This window comes from Chionomys nivalis, chromosome 8, assembly GCF_950005125.1.
Source record: "Chionomys nivalis chromosome 8, mChiNiv1.1, whole genome shotgun sequence".
Lineage (NCBI taxonomy): Eukaryota > Metazoa > Chordata > Mammalia > Rodentia > Cricetidae > Chionomys > Chionomys nivalis.
This window is the reverse complement of record NC_080093.1, coordinates 20,194,404-20,221,482: the sequence shown is the minus strand read 5'-3', so window position 1 is coordinate 20,221,482 and position 27,079 is coordinate 20,194,404. Positions and strand designations below refer to the sequence as shown.

Here is a 27,079-nt window from a genome sequence, read left to right as displayed (position 1 = left end):
GAGGCCCTGCCTTCCATCCATGTGGAGTGGGGGCATGTGCACACATGTAACAGAGGCAGGACGATTAGGAGAAGGAAATTTAAATCCAGTCAGGGCTATATGACACTGTCTAAAAACAAAAGAACTAACCAAAAGGCAAATCAGCAATAGAAACTGAGTCAGGATGGGCAGTGGTGGCGCACGCCCTTAATCTCAGCACTCGGGAGGCGGATCTCTGTGAGTTCGAGGCCAGCCTGGTCTACAGAGTGAGTTCCAGGACAGACTCCAAAGCTACAGAGAAATTCTGCCTTGCCTCGAAAGAATAAGAAAAAAGAAAAGAAACTGAGTCAGTAAGCAGTACCCGTGTCTGCTTTGGCACAGGAAAAAAAAAAAAATCAAAGGGGCCCAAGGCAAACCACAGACCCCACTCTGCAAGGAGGAAGTCTGGGCTAAGAAGAGTAAGATCCACTTGGGGAGGCATGGTGCATTAAGAGTCTGCTACACGCGGGCTAGGAAACTCCCAGTGGATCAGCACTATTGCAGTGCGCACTTCACAGAGGAAAAGCAAAGGCACACCCAGCACAGACCCGAGCTGCACAGGAAGTATATTTGGAAGGGTGCAGCCATAGGCTACTCCACTCCACAGCCCTCCCAGGCCTCACACACACTGTCCTACACAGCTCAGGACTTGGCTAAACCAGCGAATATGTAAAGAAATGGGAAAGGCCTTTTAATCTACAGGGGTCCCTGAAAATACTCTCAATACGATGCAGGATTAGAAGAGCTCTGAATGAAATACTCACATAGTCCCCTGCCTCCCATCCCCACCTGCAGGTGCAGGAGGCCAAGGTAGGACCAATTGCCGGAAGGAAAATTCTCCAGGCTGGACACTGACAAGCCTCAGCTGCATTAGGCCCAGGGATCTGTCCCAGCTCTCTCTTCCCTGCTCCAAGATTTCAATCCCAGTCCAAGACTAAAAATACCTGAAACACTAATTTATTTAGATCTTGGTTCTTAAAAGCATAAGTTAGCTGTTCTGCAAGCAGGATAAAGGAAGTGCTGGGTTAGCCCCCATCCGGGGAAGATTATGATTAAACTATGTATCTTGCATCAATCATCTTGATTAAGAAATGCCGCTAAGGTATAGAAATATGCCAAGTTTTATCAAATGCCTACTGAAAATAACAGCAGCTTATTGTATGTAGACTATATGCCACTAAAAGTGAACGGGGCTCCTGTAAAGACAGACACGGCATACACAGTGTATGATAGAGTTCTTCACATGTGGGCTGAAAATCGTTTGCACCCTAAGTAGTGATGTTAGTGCTGAGGACCGTAAGGTATATGGAAATCTCAGTAAATCGCAGTTTTGTCGTTTTGTCAAGAGAAAGAGGGTTTGAAATGACTTACCAGAACTCATGCTGGTAGTGGGGCAAGTCTTCTAAAGCTGCAGCTTCGGATGGCTCTGCAGAAAAGCACACAGTGGTGTGAATGAATGGCAGCTGTCTGATAAATCCCCACAGTTAGTGTTAAAATGCAAACACTGTAACCCTTGGTCAAACAGAGCTGAACTGGAGCCACACGGCCAGGCTTCCGGCTAATGGCTGGTCACAGATTTGGGGGATTTGAGCATCTCACACGGCTTCCTGCTCATGGCCTGTTACAAATTTGGGGACTTTGGGCATCTCACACAACTTCCTTGCTTCACTTTTGTCACCAACTATGTTTAGACGCAATCCCAGGTCTCTGCTAGTAACAAGCCAATCAAAAACTTCAATTTTGTAAATGTAGAAAGAAAGAAAGAAAGAAAGAAAGAAAGAAAGAAAGAAAGAAAGAAAGAAAGAAAGAAAGAGAAAAAAAGAAAGAAAGAAAGAAAGAAAGAAAGAAAGAAAGAAAGAAAGAAAGAAAGAAAGAAAGAAAGCAACTATCATCAGATGGTAATAAGTAATTAGGTATGTTTACAGATAGCTCACAATGTACCAGGAAATGTTCCAGGTGCTTTAAATAATTTATTTGATTCATGACAGCAAGCACTAATGCAGTGGTAGCTCACGGATGGGACCCAGGGAGGCAAAGCAGCACACCCAACTGTGCTGAGTTGATCATGGAAACGGAGTAGCCTAAATCGGCCCTGCCCTCCTCACTTATAGGCAGAAACTATCACCAATGACCAAGCCCTCAGAATTAGAAGGTCTCAAACCAAAGGAAACTCACAATGTGCTGTCATTTTATTATCATTCGTCTCCAACAAAAGGTGTCCATTTGTTTTGTTTGTTCGGTTTTGATGGTGAAGATCAAACCCAGAGCTTCAAGGGTACCTTAATCAAAGACTAATCTCTAAGTACATTGATGTTCAAACCAAACATCATGTTTTGACAAATAAATTGGGTATAGTGGTGTGCACCTATAATCCCAGGGAAGGGCATGCAGGAGGATCACCAGTTCGAGTTCATCCTCACTATATAGTAAGTTTGAGGCTAGTCTTCACTATATGAGACGGTATGCTATCTACAACCATACCACCTTAAGCGCACCCAATCTCATCTGAAGCTAGGAAGGAATGGACCAGATTTGTACTCAGATGGGAGACTATGGGTAAACACACACACACAACAAACCTGTAACACTTTGACAAATAAATGCACCCTATAAGTACTACCAAAGTCACAACATATAGCATTTCCGTCGGCCCCAGAAAAGGTCCCTGTGTCTCCTCACAGTCAGGTATGTCACCCCAAGCTCCTAGGAACCACTGACTACTTATCATCACTATGGTCCCACTATTTTCTACAGACTGTACCACATATATGCAACCTTTTGTGCCAGCCTTCTCGTATTTAGTATGACTCTTTTGGAAAACAATGGCTACATATGTGTAAGTATTCTTCTGGACTCTAGCCACTGAGCTATCTCTAGCTAATAACCCACTTGCTTGATTACCATTTTTACATAACCTTGAAATTAGTTAATATGTTTCCCTACTTCACCCCTATTCAAAATCTTTTTGGTCATTTTTGGTCCTTTGCATTTTTCATTTTGTTTTATTTATTTGTTCGTTTGTTTGTTTTGTTTTGTCTTTTGAGACAGGGTTTTCTGTAGCTTTGGAGCCTGTACTGGACCTAGCTCTTGTAGACCAGGCTAGCCTTGATTAAAGAAAGAAAAGGTCTGTTGGATTTCTACTTGGGATTTTGTAGATTCTATATCCACTTTGGGGGAAATTAATGTTTTTACAATATTGGATTCTCTGGCCACTGAGCATGGTCTCTCCCTTCAGCCAGGTCTTCTTTCATTTCTCTTACCAATGATTTAACAGGCTTTGGAGTAAAGGCCTTGAGCTTCTTCCACACAGACACCTCATGATTTCTCCTCCCCAGAGGGAAGTGGGGACTGAACCCTCAAGAGAAGGCTGCTCACAAGAATACTCTCATATAAAAAAAGAAGATATATCCAGTCCAACTGATGTATAATTGCAACACAGAAATACAATGTGAGAAAGTAAGGTCACATGACTCCTTCAAACATTTGTAACCCCAGTAACTGAGTTCAAGTATAATGAAATATGTGAAATGCTAGACAGAAAAATCAAGTCTAGCTTTCAATATCATCGAACCTCAAAGAAGAGTCAAGTAAATAGACAGGTGAAATGCAGATATCAATCAAGGATTTGGGTAAGAAATTAAACAACTTTACTTACAAATGCAGAGACAGATTCTGAAAGAAAAATGTTAGGCAAATCGTGGATATGGGAAGCTTAAAGCAAAAAGAAAGCCACAGTGGAAAACATCACCCAATCAGCAGACCACACGTGGAAAGACTATCAGGGATTGAAAATAATATTGAGGAACTATGACATTCAGAAACAATTTAAAAACTAAAATGTAATTATGACCATAACAACTAAGGCCTCTGGGATACAATTAACAGACCAAATCTATAATCTATAGTGTAGAAAAAGGAAAGAAGACACAGCCAAAACATATAGAAAAGCTGTTCAAGGAGGGGCGAGAGAGATGGGCCTGTGGATAAGAGCACTCGCTACTTTTCCAGAGGACCAGAGTTTGGTTCCCAGCACCTACCAGTGTTAAGCAGATCACAACCACCTATGTTTGCAGCTCCAGGGGATCCAATGGCCTCTTTGGCCTTTGTAGGTGAACATGCACACACGCATACACATAGCATTCAAACATACACATACATAAATTTTAAAAAATGTTTTTAAAATTATAGCAGAAACATCTATATACCTGAGGAAAGAAATGGCCATCTAAACATTAATCATTTAGAATATCTGAAATGTATAACCAGAAATATTCCTCCACGTCATATAATTAAAACATCAAGAAAACAGAAAAAGTAAGAACACTGAAAGCTCCTTACAAACATAAGCCTATTCAAACAACAGCAAACCTCTCCACAAAAATTGCTAAGCCCAGCAGAGTATAAACTGGTAGCTTTTAATCCCCCAAACAAAGTAACTGCCAACCAAGATTACTTTATCCAAAATAGTTAGCCTTTAAAGCTGAAAAATTGAGGGCTTTCACTGAGAAGAATAAAACCAAAACAATTCATAACTGTTAAGTTCATGTGTGTCATAAGGAATATTACACCAAGAAGATGAAAATACAGAAGCATCAGAGCTTATGAAGATCCATCCTCAAAAGGACAGACTCACAAAGACAAATTAGGGTATGTCCAAACATTGCTAACTCGGTAAACACATCAAACCTGAGTAAGAATACAACAAAGAAGAAACCAGGTCAACCTTTCAAGAGTCTCCTGAATCTAAAGACGCGAGGAACTGACTGGATGTTTCCCAAAATAAGATTGAGCTGTTTGCTTGCTGCTGGAAACTCACTCCACTGGCAAAGACACACACAGCTGACAGGATGGACAACGATATTCCAACAGAAAGGCTACCTCAAGAATCAAAACCCAATTGCTAGTGACAATTCAATGTACCTCTGGTGAGAGAGGAAATTAGTGAGGACACTGTGGAAACCACTGTAGAGGCTCTTCCAAAACCCAAGAAGAGAACTCCTATATGACGGCACCTCCTGCCTTGGTTCTCAGGCCACTCTTCACAAGAGTCAGCTTATGGAAGCCTAGGCATGTGTCAATGCGTGAATGAATGACAATTTATGCTGGAGAGGTTGTGGGGTAAAGGAAACACTTCTGCATTGCTGGTGGGAGTGCAAGCTGGTACAACCCCTTTAAATATCAGTGTGGCGATTTCTAAGAAAATTAGGAAACAACCTTCCTCAAGACCCAGTAATACCACTTTTGGGTATATATCCAAAGGATGTTCAATCATGCCACAAGGACATATGTTACACTATGTTCATAGCAGCCTTGTTTGTCGTAGCCAGAACCTGGGAACAACCTAAAAGCCCCTCGACCAAAGAATGGATAAGGAAAACGTGGTACATTTACACAATGGAGTACTTACTACACAGCAGAAAAAAATAATGACATCTTGAATTTTGCAGGAAAATGGATGGAGCTAGAAAACATCATATTGAATGAGGTAACCCAGACCCAGAAAGACAATTATCACATGTACTCACTCATAAATGGTTTTTAAACATAAAGCAAGAAAACCAGCCCACAAATCACAATCTCAGAGAACTTAGACAACAATGAGGACACTAAGAGAGACTTACATAGATCTAATCTACACGGGAAGTAGAAAAAGACAAGATCTCCTGAGTAAATTGGGAACATGGGAACTTTGGGGGAGGGTTGAAGTGGGTAGGGGAGAGGCAGGGAGGGGAGCAGATAAAAATGTAGAGCTCAATAAAAATTAAAAATAAAAAAGAATGAGTTATAAGCCAAAAATGAAGAAGTATTTTGCTACAAAGAATTATGTCCTTTGCAGGAAAACAAAACTAGAGATCATAATAAATGAAATAAACCAGATTCCCCCCAAAAAAATATGTTTTGTTTCATAGGTAGAATTTAGTTTAGTTTTGTTTCACTTGAAGAAAAAGTGTAAAAGTACAACTGGAAGGAGTTATGGAACCAGGGACAAAGGGCAAAAAAGAATGGGAGTAGCAGTACACAAGACCAAAGAACATGACGTCACAAAAATGTCACAAGTGTGAGGGCTATTGTGAATTGTCTGCTTGACAGAACTGAGGAGTGCAGGCCTCTGGGCAAGCCTGTGAGGTATTATGTTAATTATCTGGTTGGAGTAAGAAGACCTATGCACCATGGACGACACCATTCCTAGACTGCATCTTCCCTGACTGTATAAAACAGAGAAAGCTAGCTGCGCACTGGGCATCAGTCCTCTCTGCTATGAAGTGAAGGCTTTTTAAACAATAATAAAGGTAGTATATCAGATGTAGAACTCAAATGTTTATTTTACATAATAAACCTCTGATACTAGCCCTGGGGAAATGGTTCAGTCAGTAAAGTACTTGCCACCTAACACAGGGACTGGAGAGTGGCTCCCCATCACAACATAAAATGCCAGGTACTCATAATGCCAGTGCTGGGGAGGTAGAGGCAGGAGGATTCCCAAGGCGTGCTAGCCAACTAGACTAGCTCCAGGGTCAGTGAGAGACCCTGTCTCAAAAATAGGGTAGGAAAGTGCTTGACAGAGGTACTTTGTGTTGACCTCTGGCCTTGTCATATATGCTCGTGAATACACACACACACACACACACACACACACCCTCTGATACTCAATAGTTAAAATTTACTTTCAAGCCATGTCTAAAACATGATTTGGCTGAACAAATGGCACAGCTTCAAAATCTCTAAATAACCCCTCTCCCAGTCCAGGCACATTTGGGTAAAAGCCAAAAAGAATAAATGATTCCACATAGTGGCAAAACCAACTAACTGGCCATTTACTTCCTTGTACTTGCAGGAGCCTAGAGTGTCCCCTCTTGGGTGGGCCAGTGAGAGTCAAGCCACCATCCTACACCTGGAGTCGCAGGCCTAACCATACTTGGGCAAAACCCTGCGGCATCAACACAGACATTCCACCAAAGGAACAAGCTGTGTGGTAGCCAGAGTTCAGGATGATGATCCAGAGAATCAACAGTCCTGGAGACCTCTCTGCTTCTAAATCCTGTCATTCTAAGACAAGCTTTGAAGACAGAGAAGGAATAATCCGCTAAAAAGCAAAAGTCACACTCACGCTTCCAGCTGAAACGGGACCAAATAACCAACCATGAGCTATTGACCACGAAGGAAAGGCCCATATGTGAACAGTCTGGGGACACACAGTGAGGGCAACTGAATCTGGAGAAATGGAGTCAAGATCAGGCACAGATACTATGAGAGACGGAGCCTCGGGTAACCTCTCACACACCACACTCTAGCACTGTGGTGTTTTGCCTGCAGGGTTCTTCTCTGTCCCTCATGTAAGACAAGACTATAAACTGGAAGGGAGGGGATACACCCCCCTCCCAGTGCTGAGTATGCAGTCATGGGCTTTGTCCTTATCCCTACTCAGACAAGAGGACCTACCTGCAAGATCTTTCCTTCAAATAGACAAGACTCTCTTCTATTTTACTGCAGTTGCTATGTTCAATCTTTGAAATCCAATCTGGGATTGGCTTCATGTCCAGGTACTTATTTCCAATAAAAAGAGCAGACAGCTCGCAAAGCCCCAAAATTATGTCCAGCCCTATTTCCCTGTACTTGCTTATCCCCCAGCTTGAGCGGCCTATCTCTCCAATTTCTCACCCGTACCTTCTCAATCGCTATTAATGTCATTTCTCTTCAAATTCTCTCTTTGCATTATTGGAGAGAGGGCAGAAGGTTCTTCAGAAAGAGTGAAGGACAAACACTAAGCTGCCGGCACCTCCTTTCAAGGGGAAGAAATGAGAAGAGGGTTGGCCTTGACCTTAGCTTCGATCTGGAGTCCCAAGACTTGGCTGGAGGCTTGGAACACAACAGGCTGATGGTTTCTGGGGAGGGAGCACTAGGAAAACATGTCAAAGGAGCCACCCTCTACATCCTCCCATTTCCTCCTGGAATCCCTCCAACCCAGTTTCCGTTCTAACCAATTATCTGAAACAGCTTTCAGAAATGTCTCCCGTGAACACGCTCAGCCAAGTCCAACAGCTTCTGTACTAGTCGGGGCCTCTGAGGTCTACCGACCACAGTTAAGACAGCCAACCCCTTCTTCTTTCCCACAAACACGGTCTGACTCCTGAGTATCACCAAACACTGTCTTATATTGGGCAACAAGGATCCTCCTGGTAGAACGGGGCTTCTGTGGATCTCCTAGGAGTTCATGGCCACAGGGTCATGAGCTGGGCCTTGCTCCTTTCCAACTTCACACTCATTTCCTTCAGGGTTCATCCGGAGGGTCAGAACAAGACGATTCACAGGCCCTCTGGACCAATTCCATGGTTTCCCAACTGTGCTGGGAGGAGGCTTCATGAGCCCCTCAGGCCACTGGGCAGGCACTCATCCACCCCCTCCCCACCTGTCCTGTCAACCAGGGCAACTGTGCTTTTGACCAATTTCATTAACTTCCTTTTCCTGAGCTGCCCTTTGATAGTAGGTTCTGTGGCTACAAATTAAAGGGTTCATAAGCCTTTTATCCACCCTCTTTACTGCTTGGGGACAAAAACTGAGTTGTGGTTTTATTTTGTTTTCTTTTAAGTCTCCCTTCTACCAACTTCTTTGTTTTAGAGATTTATTTTGTATTTTTATTTACTTATAGAAGAGGGTGTTGGATTCCCTGAAACTGGAGTTACAGGCAGTTGAGAGCCACCCAGCAAAGAATGTGACTTAGGACTTCTGGAAATGGAGCGAGAGCTCTTGACCACTGCGCCATCTCTCCAGCCCTTCTACACACTTGCCTCCTACTGCTGATCTACTTCCTCAGGACAGCCTCTGCCTCTAGCGTGCTGAATTCCAGCCCTCCATGGTTACCTAACAAACTGCATCACTTTAGAAGCTTCCAATGGTACCCACCCTCACTGCACAAAGTCCGGAGCTTTGAGGCCTGGCTGAGTCCATTTGTCATCCCTCCTTGCTTCCCTGTCTCAGCTGCCTCACAAGAAGCCCACCAGACAGCACTCACCGGGCTGATAGGATGGCCAGTGTTCATCTCTGGTTCCTAATATCTACTATGAAGCTGAGGTAGCACAAACATCCCATAATGCTGGTAAGGGAAGATCTGTCCCTTGAGAGTGACTAAGGGTACCATTCCCTCTTCCTCCTTGGTATCCCCCATACCTGGAAGAGATATTCTTCCTAATTCTTCATTTTCATTGCGAGTGTAGCCTCAAGCCCACCAGTCTGCTCACCCTAGAAGTTCTAGACCATGATCTTACCCTAATAAGCCTCAGATTAATCCCAGCACTCACGAGGCAGAGACAGATCTCAAGGCCAGCCTGGTCTACAGAATGAGTTCCAGGACGGGCTCCAAAACTACACAGAAAAACAAAAGCAAGCAAACAAACAAAAAGCCTCAGATCCATCCCAGCCCACACCTGCCATGTCCTGACTTGAGCAAGAAAGAGCTCCTGTATCTGATCCCAACAAGAGTCCCTTCAGGCCCATAAGTTAGTCAGGCACCACAGAAAGGAAAGAAATTTAACAGCAAAGTCTACAGCTCTAAAACGGTGTTCCTTGAGCACCTCCTATGCCTAAGGACAGTGTCTGGTTCTACTGTTGTCTCTGAGACTATCACAAGATGTAGGACGAGAGGTGTGCCCAGAAGATGTAACCAAGCCAGACAGTTCTTCTATTGACAATCTGGACGAAGTGCAATTAGGAAGAATTAAAGAATGAATAAATATAAAAAATTTCTATTAACCAATTGCATAATTTCTAAACTTATCCCAAAGGTCCCATTGTAGAAAACAATGATATTAACATGACACAGGAGCCAGAAGAGCACAGTCGAGGGACTCTTCCAGTTCTGGCTCCTCGCATGTGTTTCCGACACCCTAACTCTATGTGCAGCATACTTTGACAAGGTGGTCCATTCCCAAGCTTTCAGGGCCCCTGCCTAGAGTACGGATAGCACTACCCACAGCAGGATAGGCCTTCCTACACCTATCAGAAATCAAGAAAATGCCCCACAGACATGCTCATAAGCCAATCTGATGGAATCAACTCCCCATTTGAGGGGCCCTCTGCCCAGGTGACTCTAGTTTGTGTTAAGTTGACAAAATAAAACAAACAAAACCACCATCAAAACTGTTCACTTGAAATGTGTGAAACTAAAGTACTCTGGATTTTTACATTTTTGAGTATTTGCAAATAGGATAAATGAGGGATCGAAGGTCTATACGAAATTCACTGGTGTTGCATTGCACCTAAGGCCAACTGTAGATATTTTCAGCATGTTTTCATTTAACTGCAACCCATCACATGAGGTCTTTTGTCATGTTAGCAGTCAAGGAGTTTTAGGTTCTAGAGCATTTAGGGCTTCAAGATCAGGAATATTCAACCTGTAAGACAATTTTATTCATCAAAATTCATTTTTCTTAGCTCACATTTGATATCTGATAGAACTGTGTAACCTTTAGAACTTTCAAGAGAAAATATTCTAGCAGATACACTAAAAAGTGTTGCTTATAATCTTGTCTATGAGAACTCCACACAATACCTTCTTCCAGTGGATTAACAGCAGCGATCTCAAGTTCACAATTCTAACATTAATCAGATCAACTGCCTTTGCTTGTGAGGCCAGGCCACTCCAGTGTAGCCCTTATGAGGACTTGGGGGCCACAGAATGACTTGAAGATTCTACCAGACTTCCTAAAGAAGCAACTGCACCAAATATTTCATTTTAAGAGAGTTACAGGAATTGCCAGGTGACAACACACACAGTCCCTCGCTTAGACCCTAACCTTGCCCTCTGCCAATTCCCTGCTCCTCTGCCTGGAGCATTCCAGAGCCCTGAGCAACTTCGAAACCTCTTTGTATGTGCCACTCGGGGCACAGAGGGATTCTTAGCCATGCATTGTTAACCAAGACAAGCCCTAAAAGTGAAAACTGGCTCATTTGTGTTTCCCAAATATGGTCACGTCTACAGAACCCAAACAAAGCTGCCTGACTGTGGCATCCAGTGAATTTGGAGCTCTTCCCTTAGACAATCTAGAGAATTCAAAACAGGGCAGATTCCCAAACTCATTAGATAAAAGCAAAGTGTCATTACAAAGATTTATAAATACAGAACCTTGAAAGAAGGGCAAACCCAGGACAGAGCTACCCCACTCTTTCTGAAGGGGTCACTGTACAGTGTGAACCCACTGAGAAATCACCATGGAAGCATCGTCTGTTCCCTGGAGGGTCAGGGCTGGGCCACACGCAGGTAAATTAGACTGAACAGTAAGTACTGTGTGAGGCAGAAAAACAAGCCTAGGAAAGTCTTTGAAGAGGGGCCGCTGCAGTTCATGAATGGCAGCAGGGTGGGTCCCCACACAGCAGAGCTGTCTGCTCTCACAGACAGTCCCACACAGCTCCAGCTCCCAAGCTAGGAAATCCCTGAGGCAACTTGTTCGCCACAGCCTACGTTACACAGACCTTTACAATGTAGGCAATACCATGCTCAGGAATGAGAGAACACAGACTCCATTCACTAAAAAAGACTTTGTGTCTTTTGCAAATACATAATAACCCAAATGCCTCAATTCATAACACTGGCTTATTCAAAAATTGCTTGTTTTCCTTAAATTTTCAAATTTCACTGCAAGTATACAGACTTACCCCAAAGTCAATACGAAACACTGAAAACATTATCTTTTCTGAGAAGACCTCCCTTCTAAATGTTTAATAACTGAAGTGGAACTTATACACACAGGCCCAAAATCAATAGCCCCCAAATTCACACTATGAAGCCAAGGATCGTTAGTGTCTAACTGTTTTAACCATGAAGCTGCCCCATTCCTATTGCGCACACAGGATAATATTACCTCCTTTTCTCTAATCCCTCCTCCCTTTTTAAAAAAAAAATCAGATATCAAATCTGTATCCAAGCATCTGATAATATAATGTCAATTCTTGAGGTAGATTTTCTTTAAGAATAAAACCTCCAAAAGACTCAAGATAGTACAAAGCTGAAAACAAATAACCAACCAAAGTATGTATTTTAAATTTATGTCATCTATCAAACAAGATTACCTGAAATAATAGGTAACATCCTTAGTTCTTTAATATGCATAATTAATACACATGTGTTTATATACAACAAAAACAACATCTAGATTCCGGGCAGCGTGACTCTGGCTTATTTGGTATCTGGGACCCATTCTGACTTGAGCTTCAGGCACTGCTTGGCAGCTGCTGGAAGCTGACCAGAGCCAGAAGAAACAGATTTGGACCAAACTTAGCCAGGGCTGTTTAAATTAGGAAAGCCCTTAATTTGTCTGCTTCATTTTACTGATTTATAAAGAGATTAATAATACCTAATTTAATAAATTGTTCTCAAGGCTAAATTCAAAAATGCGTATTTACGTGCTAACTGTGGGGTAATAGGAGAAGTGTTCTAACAGAGAAGGCACTAGACTGGCCCTTCCAATCCTGTTACTGTCTGGACAACAGCTGAGGTGGATATTAGTACTGCTATCCACACCCAAAACCAGGCTTTACCAATTACAGGAGGAATCGGCTCCCCAGCTCTTACCCTCTCAAACTGGGCAATGAAAGAGCCCTATGCAACTGTCCTCTCGAAAGGACAGGTCTCAGGAAACCAAACCAATGGCCGGGTGGTGGTGGTGCACGCCTTTAATCCCAGCACTCGGGAGGCAGAGACAGGCAGATCTCTGTGAGTTCGAGCTAGCCTGGTCTACAAGAGCTAGTTTCAGGACAGGCACCAAAGCTACAGAGAAACCCTGTCTCGAAAAATCAATCAATCAATCAATCAATCAATAAAATACCCCACAGGCACCAAAGCTACAAAGAAATCCTGTCTCAAAAAAAAATGAATTAAATAAATTAAATAAATAAATAAATGAAATGCCCAGCCCCGTAAAAAAGAAGGAAAGAAGCCATCACTATGGATAGATACATGGTACGTGCATGTGAAGTGCTGCGTGCTCACTACTGGACAAACGACGAACCATCTGCATTTCCCCAAAGCTGGTTGGGAACCGCCCACTTTACATATGTCATTTCTGATCTGAAAACACCTCCTTACAATGGAAAAAAACTGAGTCTCATTAACAACTGCAATACCTGTTAAAGAGTCAAACTGTTGGGGATAGAGAGATGGCTCAGCTGTTAAGAGCACTTGCAGGGGAACTGGGTGCAATCCCCAACACCCACATGGTGGCTCACAACCATCCACAGCCACAGTTCTAGGGGATCCAAAGTCCTCCTCTAACTTCTGTGGGCACTGAGCATGCACATGATACATACACATTCACACAAGGAAAATATTTATGTGCATAACAATTTAAAAATATAAAATAAGTAAATGTAAAGTTGTAAAACAGTGTCTACCTAAAGCAAGATGTCCCTCCTACACAAAGACTGCTCAGAGCACATACAGATGGCTTTCGCCAGGGGTTTTTTATCTAGCTGCGGCAGCAAATAGTCACTTTTGTCAGCTACGATTACACATAGGGCCTGGCCTCAGAGAGGAGATATTCTAAATGTGAAGAAAGAAAAGACTACTAGCCTGGATATAACTCAGAGGCTTCCATTCCCAGTACCCTCTTCCCCTGCACACATACGCGTGCGCACGCACACACACACACACACACACACGCACACACACACACACACAAAAGCTCAGTCACAACTTACTCTCTTCTCCCTCCCTTATAAGGTAACATGCTCTGCCTTTTCCTAATATGATTCTCTCTGTGAATTAACTCACATAACAAGTGAGGCGCCTGGTCCCCCTCAGATGTTACTGGCAAGTGTTGCCTGATTTGCAGGTAAACTTGTCTCCTACGCCTCCTGGTCCTAACAAGCTGTTCTCGTGGTACCTGAGCCAGAGTTCCCACAGAGGCATCTAACACAGCTCACAGAGCAGAACACAAGGAAGCAGTACAAAATAGTACACAGAAATTATGTCAGGGAGACATCACAAAATGGCCTCGAACACTAGGCAGTGACATTCTATCAGGCCACTAAATTCAAGATGAGTTCCACGAAAGGTTCCTAATCCAAGATTCAGTATTGCTGAGAAGCATGCAGAATGCACTCCAGCAGTGTGTCCCCTCAGGACAGGAGGGCATAAGGCAGTCACAGGCGGTCATATCGATGCCTGGTGCTTTTTATGAGGTGCATATGAAAATTCCCAAGGGCACAAGCATCCTCTGCCCGGGAGGGAAGCTCCCTGCAATTTGGCTTTGAAAAGCTGCAAAGAAGCCTTGATTACAGCAACCACAAGTAACAATTTCTACATTTGTCTTCTTTTGCTTATTTGTAACAAAAACTGCCATTCAGAAAGAATTTCATCATCTGGACATGCTCCCTAAATCTCATTCTGCTATTGCTGCTCATAGGAAGGCTTCTGCCCCCCGCCCCCCCGCCACACAATTGCTTTGATGACTGACTAGAAAATCACCAAGAAATAAAAGGTGTTGACAAGCCTGTAGAACTCAAAGACGCTAAGTAGAAAAACTAAAAACAGAACAAATTCACCAAAACAGAACACAAGGCTAACCGAGTTAGAGATGTTCGCAGGATCAATTTTAAGCTAATAAAATGTTCAAGAGAATGGTTCTCAACACCAAATGACCGAGTCTCCACAACTCACACCTTAAGTGAGCATAAGAAATTGGACAAAGCTGGGTGTGGTGATATGCATCTGTAATCTCAGTATTGGGGGGAGTGGGTAGAAGTAGGAAAATCAGAAGGCATTCCTAGCTGCATACCAAGTAGAAGGCCTGCCTGGGCCACATGTGACCCTGTAATATACAAACATGAGGACTTGAGCTCACATCCCCAGCACGCACATAAAAGTCAGGTGTGCAGGCACATGCCTATAACCTCGAGGCTATGGGACAGACACAAGGAACCCTGAGGTTTGCCATTTAAAATATGCAAATAATGAATGATATTTTCTCAAATAATAAGGTAGGCCAGAGATCCTTTCTCAAAAATAAGGCAGAACTGGCCAGAGAAGCCTCAGTGACTAAGAGCATTTGCTGCTCTTCCAGAGGATATGAGTTCAGTTCCCAACACCATGTCAGGCAACTTATAACCTCACAACTCTCTGTTACTCCAGCTCCAGAACATTGGACACATCTGAGCTCCAAGGGTAGTGTGCTCATGTGCACATAGCCACAAGCAGAGAAATGCATCTACATATAATTTAAAAATAGTAAAAAAAAAATCATAAAAAGATAATGTGGAGAGAGAATGAAGGCACCAGCCTCTATCTAGCTTACGCACGCGCGCGCCCACACACACAAACACACACACACGCAAGCACATACACACACACACAGAAACTACACACTCAAGAGACACTGCAGGAGAAGAGCCCTCCCTTCCGCCATTAGCTTTAGAAGAGAGCAGAGGCAGGAGTGTGAGATCTTCATGAAGAGAACAGTAAACTCCACATCTACTGTACCCAGCAGAGAAGATGCTCTGCTACCACTGTAAATCTCTGTCCCCACAAGCCAAACGAGTAAAACAGCAAGCACTAAGGCCCGGGTGGCAAGGATTTGGGCCCACTTATCTGTGCAACACACTGCTAGGCACACAGGAAGCACTTCATAAATGACTGCATGTTGACATGATTGTTTTATTTTCTTCTTGTCTCCCTCGACCTCCAAAAGCAGAAGAGAGCTGGAGATGAGTGGAAATTCTGGTTAATGAAATGCTTCTTTAGTCACTGTTTAACTGTAAAGCAACCCACTAGGTCCAGCATGAAGAGGAAAAGTCACTGCCAGGAACGAAGGCTCTTTTGCCTCAGGCAGAGAATATTTAACTCAGGCGTTGTGGTAACTCTAGCCAGAACCCACATTTGTACAGGAGTTTGCAGGTTAAAGACAGCAAAGTCCTTGGCCTTCTGTGCCAAAGGTTAATCACTGATTTCAATGGGGGCTGGGAGAAACATCCAGCCAATGTTATCTTTTAGGAAGAATTCTGTGCATCTTAGAATTTTAGGTTCCCAAAAGTTGGGATCCTCTGATCTCCATATGTACAACAAAATGTGAGTACCTCTTCCAACTAACATACAATCAATTAATCAATCAATCAACTGATTTTTTTAACAAAGAATTTTGAGATTTAGGAATGTAATGAGCTATTAAGTTCTGAGCCATGTGCTGAGATTTAAAAAAAAAAAAAAAAGTTAGGGTCTGGGAAGATGGTTCAGTGTGTAAAGTGTTTGCCACTCAAACCTAAGTGAATTTGGATGCCTAGAACCCACATAACGCCAGCTAGGATAGTACACACCTGTAATACCAGCACTCCTACAGGAAGACAGAGACAGGAGAATACAGAAGTGAACAAGGAAGGACCTTAACTCAAAAGAGGTGGGAGCTGTTTTCTCACCTTCACATGTGCCATGACACATGTGTTTCACATACATATACATACTACACATACACATTATCATACATACACCACTCCCCGAAAGAAAACAAAACATCCAAATACACACTCCCCTGAACTGTGAAACCGCCCTCCCTGACAAGCACTTTCCGTAGAGCAAGGGGGAGCCAAGTCAACAACATAGACTAGAGGTGATGCTATGTCTGGGGCCAGGCCGTAGAAATAGACACTGGACTCCCTGAAGACAGGCGCCTGTGTCTGAGTGTATCACTGACTGTTCTGAAATCACAAGAGCACTAAAGTTGTTCCTGAATTGTTTCCTAAGTTTCACTGTGGCATTTCTTCTTCCCTAATAAAACTAAATAAACCCAAAATAAAATAAAATAAAAACCACCAACATATATCTGAACATAAAATCTTATACATAAATAATAAAGGAATAAATTACCTTTTCCTGTTTGTAAAAAAGTAAACATTAACTAAGGCGAATCTGTAACCAAATGCCCTTTGGTGCTTCTGATTTTCAAATCATTCAAATCACACCTTGCTGCCTATAATCCCAGCGCTACAAAGCTGGAGGCTGAAAGATGGGGGAGGGGGTTCAACATCTTCCTCAGCTACACTGAGGCCAGCCTGGGCTATATGAGATCCTGGATAAAAAATAAAATAAAAATCCCACTATATATCAATGTTAAATTTATAGTATATCTTGTTTATCTGGAACAAACCATAGAAAAATTTTAACAGTGTTTTTGTAAAGTCTTAGCGCTGTGGGAAAGGGGTAAAGGTCCTGTATGAGAGCCCTCACTCCCTCTGTAAGCAGGCAGTGAAATTCCTTCAGAAGAATGTAACTTTACATCTCTGGGGCTGGTTCTCTTCTGCTCACAGGGAGCTGCAGGGTGTATGGGCTTTGGTGACTATATGACATTGCTTAAGGAAACCCAGTTCCAGAAGCCTGCAATTGTGGGCCTTCTTCTGTTCAATCAAAACAGTACAAAACCGAGTTCTTCTATAAATATGTAATAAATATTTATATAAATTCTACAAATATGTAATAAATATAAATATTTAGGGGGAACCTAAAACGTGCCTAAAGCCCTCGCTAAACGCAGAAATGAAAACCATCTGAACTCTCAAAGTGGTACTGAAGCCCTTGAAGCTCTCTCCCATCTGCTAAAACCACAGCTCTACCGTCCAACGCAAACTGAAAAGTGGAGAATCAGACACAATGGGGCCCTGGGTAACTGGAAATGCAGAAGGACAATGCAGGTTCACCAACAGGCTTGCTCAACTATCCCCAGTGGACAAGGAACTAAAAAATTCCAGGGACTGAAAAGGTGCATGTTTGTGATTTGAAATACATTCTTTCTTCACTGCTGGTTATCCCCAAACTAAAGAAGAACAGAGCAGGAAAGCTGAGGATTGTGCCCTAGACCCCGATCACAAGGGAGGCCTCTGGAAAGGCCCTTTCCTGGAGCCACCCAGACAGGCATTTACTTACTTTACAGGAAAAACCGTCAGTCCTTCTAGCGAGGGAAACCCTTCCTTGGCCACTCAACTCAGCAAGCTCATTAAATCGAAGCCAGCTGCTGGGGAAGGCAAAGGGCACCCCAGCTGGGGCTCTGGAAATTCCTAGCTAAGAAAATAAATAGAGTGCCTGAATCATGGGAACCCAGATCTCGGGGCTGGAAGGCAACTGGCCGAAAGATAAGGATGTCATCCTGGAGTGTGGCCCTTCCATCTAAGGAGCGGAGAAGCAGAAATGTCATCTGGCAAGACACAGGGGATGTACTGGGGGTTCCTACTGCTCCCTCCCCCCACTGCCATTAGAGAGGATTAAATAGATAAAGAGGAAGACAGGACAGTGGGAGAGGGGCAAAAACAAAAGAAACAACGAGTAAGAAGTGGATCGATGTTTACTCTGGCTCAGATAATCCTTATGGAGGCAGTGGTGAAGACCAATTATTAAATTATTAAAGTTGGAGATTATTACTGACATGTATTTACTACTTTTTACTGATATGTATTTACATACTGATGAGTTATATAAAGATAATTTATCTCAACTGTACCATACATTTTGGGTACACTTATAGAGATTTAAATACATATCAAATTATTCACGAACCTGATGTTCTAAATTTAACCTACGCCTTATTTTATTTATTTTCTGCTAGTGAAATCTACACAAGTGACACTATCAAGTTATAGGGCCGGGGGTGTAGTTTAACAGTAGAGTGCTTGCCTAGCACGCACAAGGTCCTGGCTCCATCCCAAAACAAACCAACAAACACCTCCCATTCAAGCTGGGCATGATGGCTCACATATAATCTCAGCATTTGGGACAAGAGACAGGAAGACAAGCCACTCTGAGCTACATAATGGGATCCTGGCTTTAATGGAGAAGTTTCACTACAACACAGATATGTCGTGTGAAATCCTTTTTTTAATCTTTTTTTGGTTTTTTGAGTCAAAGATAATCAGAGCGACTGTTTTTTTCTCATATATACATCCTGATGTTTTTGTTTCTTAAAGATAAATTATAACTATAACATCTTAGCCAGGCACGGTGACACAGGCCTTAATCCCAGCACTCAGGAGGCAAAGACAGGCTGAACTCAGTGAGTTTCAGGCCACCCTGGTCTATAGAGTGAATTCCAGGACAGCCAGAGCTATGTAGAGAGACCCTTTCTCAAGAAAACCAATTAAAAAAATAAAAAAACAAGTAAGTACCAAAAAAAAATCCAGTAATATCTTAACACAAAATATGACCAGACTCAAACTTTCCTCTTTGGTTTTGATTTCAGCACAAAAGTCATGCCAAAGGAATGCTTTATGTTAAGAATAGGGTTGGAAGACACTCATAAAGTCATCCCTCCCCCCAGAAATGGGCAGCAGCTTAACTTTATGCTCATATAAATTATATCGCACTGTTACTGAGTTCAGCAGTGGTAATGAGCTTTGCCAAAACACAGGTCTTCATCCCTCCTCTCTAAAGATAGCAGTCCCTGTTTTGTAAATTCACAGGTAGCTTAATAGTAAATGATTTCTCAAGTACAAGGTTTCTTATAGACAGTAAAATGTATTTTAAATTGCTACTTGATAAATTACAGAATTCAGAAAAACCACAGTGATTTTTAAATCACACTAATTGTGTCCTTCCACTAAATGTTTAACTTGTTCTTTTAAAAAATCAACTTAATTGCTCAAACTGAGGACACAGTATACATACAATGCCTTGAAGTTTCATATCTCATTCATATATTAGTAAAATTATGGGCTCAAAATCAGTCAGGTTTGCTTCAATTTTTTGGCATAAATTTGAACTCTGTAGATTCAAGAAACATTTCCAACTAGGAAACAACTCAATCTGAATTTTTTTGCTGATGTGTCTGTCGGGAAAATGCTAACACTGCAGGCTTGGGAAGCTGCTCTGAAACACTTGTCGGGTCTGCTCCCAGACAGCTGGCTGCAGAGCCCTGCAAGACCCTGCAATCTCCATTCCTGGAAGACGAACTTTGTAGGCCGCAGTTTGAGAAACATTGATCAATACAACCAAGTATATATACAACACACAGTCAATGTCCATGCCCAAACCTGAGCCATCACACAGAGCTGGGGATGTCTAGGAATTGGTCCCACTGATTTAAATAGTATTGATAAACTGCACTGACTGTGTCGGGCTTTCATTCAAGCAAGGAAACAGTTTTTCCCTTCTTCTCCTGCAAAATGTTTACACCGAATAAAACAGTGTGTGAGTTCAGCTCCAATCCCAGGGCCTGCCAGTCACGATTGCCGTCCCATCTGCATGCAGCCCGGCACTGGCTGCAAATGAGAAATTAGTAAAAGCACACGCATGTTTTATATCGACATGTCTCAGCTAGATGTTTGGGAAAGCAAAGAATTCAAATGGGACCTTATCGTGAGGCCATTTCACATCATAATCCATAACAGCCAAAACCGTTAAAATGTTGATACAACATAAAAAGCAGTGCTTTTTAGTTGGGCAGTGGTGGTGCGAGTCTTTAATCCCAGCACTCAGGAGGCAGAGAGAAACAGATCTCTATGATGCTAGCCTGATATAGAGTGAGTTCCAGGACACAGAGAAACCCTGTGTCAAAAGAACAAAAAATAAAAATAAAAGGGCAAATGTTTTGCTTATTTCTAACTCTCCGTTTACATCCTGCCATATAATCCTGTAATAGTGTGAAGGCTAAATTCACACAGCAGCAAATTCTCTCCTCAATCAATTCCTTCAGACTTTCATCAATGCGTTTTGATCACATTCACCCCGTCTCCCCTAACTCCTCACAGATCCACCCTACTTTCCTACTAGCCCAACTTTGTATTCTCATTTTTTTTTAAACCACTGATTCCAATTTGTGCTGCCCTGATACTCTTGAATGTGTGGCCATCCACTGGAGTATGTAAACCTACCAGCGGCCACTCACTCTCAAACCCTACTCTTCCTTCCCCATCAGCCACCAAGTACCAACGACTCTGAGTAGGATTTCGTGCCTACCTTCCTTGTTCATTGCATCAACTCTTAAAATTCTCAACTTCTCCAATTTTTACTAAACACAGTCCCATTACTCAAAAACAATAGTTTCTTTAGGCGAAGACAGTTAAAATATAAAACCATCTCATGTGATTTTTGCTATAATTTGTTATATTATCTGGTTATGATAATAATGTATGTATAGTATTTTCTCCCTTGCTATGAAAGCCTTCCTTGAACTCCAAGGCGGAAACCTGCTCTGCATTTCAGGTCCTTCCACGTCCCGCTTGTTTTTAAATTCATGTTTTAATGGTGACCTGGAGAATGTTCTAAACGAACTACTCAACATATTTCCACAGTTCCTACAAGTCTCGGAGTGGCACCACACGCTGCGCTCTGGGGATCGCTCACTGTCCTTGACAGGCCTGCCATCTAAGGCTCAGAGGTCGCTTAATGGCAAGCTACTGCTTTTTATTTTTAAAGCCATGTGATACCCTCGGAGAGTGACAGTAAACAGAAGCTTCCAATGTGGCCTGAGTAGCTCTGAGTGGCCCCTGTCATGCTGGAAAGGAAATGAGAACCAGTGGAGACCTCTTCACACCTCTGAGTCGCCTCTGAGGCCCTATGCAGCACAGATTCTAACACTGGAAATCTGGGGGCTCTAAATGAAGGCTTCAGTTGAAAGCAAAAATTTAAAAACAAATAAATAAACAGGCCAGATGTGGTGGCACATACCTTTAATCCCAGCACTCAGGATCTCTGAGTTTTAGGCCAGCCTGGTCTATAAAGTGAGTTCTAGGACAGTCAGGGCTACACAGAATAACCTTGTTTCAAAGAAAGAAAGAAAGAGAGAGAGAGAGAGAGAGAGAGAGAGAGAGAGAGAGAGAGAGAGAGAGAGAGAGAGAAAGAAAGAAAGAAAGAAAGAAAGAAAGAAAGAAAGAAAGAAAGAAAGAAAGAAAGAAAGAGGGAGAAAAAAAAATCAAGGTTTGGGGAAAACAGAAAATGTTTTAATTCTGTTCAGTTATACGACGGGCATCATCTTCCAATCCCAAGTTCCCTGTGAATCCAGCAGCTTCCTCCTTTGACTTGACTCTGTCAACTCTTGTGGCAGAGATGTTCCCAGTTCCAGTAAGCACAGGACTCTTTTAGCTCTGGCAACAGTGCAAGTGGGGCTGGCAGTGGGGTTTGGCCATCTTGAGCCAAAGTCTTAAGAGAGGCAATTTTCTTGAAGTACTAGCAGGACATCAGGGTGAATCAAGATGGAGGACTCCTAAGTAGATCGGCCCAGAACAGTGCCATAAGAAATGTCCCCTTTTTAGGAGACATGACCTTTAATAATATGGCTCTTTCCTTTAAAAAGACAAGGCTGCTGCTTGTCATGCTGTCTTCTTCCCTTAGAGGCACACACAGAGATTCAGAATACAGGCAGAATAGAGGTGTATGCCTTTAATCCCAGAACTCAGGAGACAGAGGGGGAGCAAGTTCCAGGACAGCCAGGGCTACACAGAGAAATCTTGTCTTGCCAAAAAAGAAAAGGAGAACATAGGCTATAGGCTATGCTGGTTGTCATGACATCATGACATGTCTTTAACCCCAGAACTTGGGAGGGAGAAGCAGGCGGATGGATCTCTGTGAGTTTGAAGCCAGCTTGATCTACACAGTGAGCTCCAGGCCAGGCTACATAGTGAGACCCTGTCTCAACACTCACTCACCTACCCACCCCCCAAAAAGAATAGAGGTTATGGCTTTATCAGGCAGTGACGTAGAAACTGAAAGTAATAGAATAGATGTTATAAAGGATTTATTAATAGGTTTGCTTAGGAGACATTAAACTACACAAAGTAGAACTTAGCTGCCTCCAAAGCATTGCAAAGATTAGTGTGCTAACCAGTCTGATATAGATAAGCAAAACTTGGATATAAACGCTTGTTGAACAGGATTGGCCATTAGACCCATCTCCAAAGAGCATGGCTCTTAACAGGCAACACGGGACAGAACAGGGTTACAACCAATGCTAAGTCCTGACCTGCCAAACAGCACCTGGTTCTCTTCTTGAGAAAAGCATAATTCTGCCAGATGGGCAAGGCGACCCAGGTAACAACTACTCAAACAGAACAGCACTGTTGTACTTAAGAAGTAACCCTGGCAATATCTATGCTATGTAAACATCCCATCTGCCCAAGTGGCCAGACTTGCAGTCTCAGGTCTCTGTTCAAATTGTTCAAACTGGAACCTGGAAGAGACTTAAGGGTGACAGACAGCGTATGTAAAATGCATGAGCCTAAGGTGCATGTAAGTTGGTGAAATCTATTCAAGATGGCTCCTCTTTGAGCATTACAAGCACACTGAAGACCTTTTGGGAAGGCATATTACTTTTATAGCGAGATAGCATTTGTCGCACACTTTTGACCTGAGTTCGATTCCCGGATCCTACTGCAAAAGCCTATCACTAACAGCTGTCCTCGTTAGAACACATTAGAAATGGCTCATCTTGGCATTTTCACTACATTAATGAAAAAGCAGTCCAAGTAAGAAAAGGGAAACTGCCCACAAGCTCATCAAGTGTGGGACCCGACTAGGACTGAAGCAAAGCCTCTCTTCACCTGTCTCAAGCTCTCACCATCAAAGACACGGTCAGATGCAGAGAAAGAGCTTTTCCAAAAGCTCTACCTCTGTGTTTACAGAACAGGTGATAGGGAGAATGCTTTGCTTAAAAAGAACCGAAATTCTTTATTCACTGCAAATATTCTTTCCAAATTTTAACACGGATCCTTGGGTGTAGTAAAGGGATAATAAAATATGAAGTTAATTTGATTTTACACGAAAAGAAAGTGATACCAGAAAATACTCTGTGTAAATTTCTTCTACATACAAACACCTGCTGTCCACAAAGAACTAACAGAATATTCTGGATAAGAAAAAGACCCTCTGGTTAACTGGGAAATCCAGCTTTTAAAGAAAGATAGCTATAGTGAGGTATGATAGCATCTCTGTGGACATTAATGACTGCTTCCCATGCTGCCTCATATATCCCAGACGTGTTAGTTAGTCATATATCTTGGGTTCAGTTTCCATCTTCTAGTATCAGTAATTAATTTTTCCCTAAATTCTAATTTTTCAGAACTTGGTATCTGAATGAATCAAGCCAATAAGCCTTAGCTACGGAGATAGAGACAAGTCCGAACCAATTGACAAGCCACAAAAGACAGCCCCACCGGCTTATCTGCAGAAGTCTATGGATACAAAATAGATTGTGTAAACAGCCACACATGTGATACACTAGATCTCCCCACTGTGCAGCCAATTCCCAGGAGCCACAGCATGACAACGTAAATTCAACCATCAATAGATGAGCCTTATCCATGAGAAATGATTGCAAGAAAGCACATACCACAGATTTCTCTTTTAAAAACAAACAGACCAATACAAAACAAACCGTCTTTCTAGGTGTAATCTGAGGTCAGAAAACACTGAACTCAAACTCCTTCACATTCTATATTTAGTAGTTCAATCTTTTCACAGCCAGGAAGTCAAATGTTAGAATGTCACACTCTTCAGAGCGACACAGCTCACGATAAAGGAACTTAGGAGTTCCATTTTTCTTCTCCTCCCTCTTCTTTATAACAGATTTTAGGCAGGGTCTCTCTATGTAGCCCTGGAACTCACTCTGTAAGTCAGGATGGCCATGAATTCAGAGACTCATCCACCTCTGCCTCCCCAGTGCTGGGATGAAAAGTGTGCACCACCATGCCAAGCCAAGCCCTCAATTTTCAAAGAAAGCTGCACACACGGTCTCTGGAAAATCGCCTGTTTTATAAGGATGCTTCTCGATGTGTTCCACAGTGGAAAGGAAGAAAAGGGATGTGCTTTGTGGACAGTCCGGGGTTCAGGAGTGAAGCTGCAGTGCATGGTTCTAGCTGTAGCCGAGCCTCCTGCAAGGGTGCTTCAAGACAAGAGTGGCTGAAGACGGCACGAGCAGAGAGCACTTACTGCGACCAGCCCCTTTCAGTCACAGACCCTCTGGGATTCTTAATAAGGCATAGTAAGACTTTACTAAAATACTGACCAGATTTCTGAAATTCAGATCCATGATTTCAACCATTTTATATGATGTTTAGTGTATATAAAGAAATGCCAAGAGTAGGAAGAATAATCTTCCCAAGGAAAGAGCACAGTTGGTTACCCATGCCAAGTGGTTAGCCCTGAAAACATGCATATATATTTAGAAATACATACATGCAAGTATGTAACAACAGCTTATGAAAAAGGAGGCCATGAATTTGAAAGAGAGCAAGGAGTATAAAGAGAGAGGAGAAGGAAAGGGGAGATGTTATAATTTGTTATAATAAACTGCAGTAGCTTCTCATGTTACTCAACTCCCCTGGAGGGCTGAAGCTTTGCTGCCTAAACAGTTAACTCATTTAGTGATGTTCATGCCTTAGAAATAGGTAAGGTGAGTTCTTGTTCATTTGAGAAGCTAGGAAAGATTGCATTCTACAGCTAATTAGATTTGTCTCCCTGGAAACACTACCAGCTTGTTCTTTTTGTTCTTGGCTTTTAATTTGAGAGATTATTTTTACTTTAATTATTTTATTGTTACATTTTATGTCTATGAGTTTCTTGGGGCATGTATGCCTATGCATCACGTACACGCCTGGTGCCACAGAAACCACAAGTGGGTGTTGGATTCCCCGAAACTGGAGTTACACATGGTTGAGAATTGCCATGTGGGTGCTAGTTATAGAACCTGGGTCTTTTGCAGGAGCAGTTAGTGCTCTTAATGGCTGAGCCATCTCTCCAGCCCCTCCTTTAATTTTTTAAAATATAATTTTGTTTCTTTCAATGAATTTAAAATAAACTTTTAAAAAACCCTTTGGACCAATGACTATTTTGCTTTTTACTGTTTTTTTTTTTAAAGAGATTTAAGATGAAAGAATTCTACTGACTAGAATTCTTGATTTCTAAAAATTCCTATTAGATGTATTCTCTGATTTATGAGATGTCTTGAGCAGGTTGGTGGGCATAGGGGCTGTTTGACATTTAAGACCATTTAAAAATATGCCTGTCTTTCAAAAGAGCTGAATGTGTGGCAAGTCCTGGCCTTGATGGCACCCGTGGAGAGCTCGAGTCTTCAGCACTTTGGGGCAAGGAACTGGCCCAGCTTCAAAGCAGCAAGGCTAGGCTGGCTCCCCATGCACCCTGTATTGGTACAGGGCAAAGACCGGCTCTGCTCCTATGTGGGGCCTCAGCCCTGCCTGCCCTTCAAAGTTTCCTGCTGCCTGAGAAAACATGTGAAATATTTCCATGAAGGTCCTGCTGTGTAGAAGCAACAGGAAATAAAGGTTTACTCCAGAGATTCCCTGCGGATGGCGAGGTGGGGGTCCATCTGACAATCACAGTCTTCCAAACAACTTGTTATTTCTCCCAGATGTTTTCAAAGGCAGGTCTTGTGCACCGCGTCTGAGGGGTATTTTATCTTCTTACATTTTAGTTTTGGTATGGATGGTATTTCACTGTGAGCAGTACTGTAATTGAGTGCTAACGACCACCCCAAATTCAGACTGATGTGGGAACCCCACAGAAGAACTATTGAAATTGTCTTAGTGGTTAAGCGAAAATGAAGTATTCATATACTCTGGAACTTCCTGGAGGAAGTTTAAAAAAAAGTTCTTTTGAAAAAAAAATAAAGAAAAGAAAAACCTCTGTGGCCAAATGACGGCTAAGAGGCAAGGGTGCTTGCTGCCAGGCCTGACTGCTGCAGTTTCATCTCCAGAGCCCACGTGGTGGAAGGAAAGAACTGACTCCCACAAGTTGCCCTCCAACCTCCACATAAAAGCACACACACACACAATAAATAAAGTTAACATAAAAAGTAAATTTTATTTAAAAAATTTAATCTTTATTCAACTTCTACAAAGAATGGCCTGCTTGGACTAAAGAAACCAGTTCGAAAACACATCATATAATGACCCCTCTACCAACTGTCTGCCCGCCCTTTCTCCAGTTGGCTAAGGCACCAGATGAACAGTAAGCCCGTTCATTCTCCTCCAGCTGCCACGCCCTCCCGGGAATGGGCCCCAGGTCTTAACCACCCTCCCTCTCCTCCTCCTAGCCCCTGCAAGCTAAGCGTCTCACTCACACCCTTTAACTGTTTCCGTCTGCTCC

At 42.6% G+C, this 27,079-nt stretch overlaps 1 protein-coding gene across 41 annotated transcripts in view; it reads right to left on the bottom strand.

Annotated features, from left to right (window-relative positions):
* Positions 1–27,079, bottom strand: part of Sorbs1 (sorbin and SH3 domain containing 1) — a 225,707-nt gene that overhangs the window by 111,284 nt on the left and 87,344 nt on the right. For all 41 annotated transcript variants that reach the window (XM_057780030.1, XM_057780033.1, XM_057780040.1 and 38 more), the window contains one exon: positions 1,390–1,444. In XM_057780030.1, coding sequence (XP_057636013.1) covers positions 1,390–1,399 — 10 coding nt within the window. In that variant the 5' untranslated portion in view covers positions 1,400–1,444. The remainder of the gene's footprint in view (positions 1–1,389; positions 1,445–27,079) is intronic.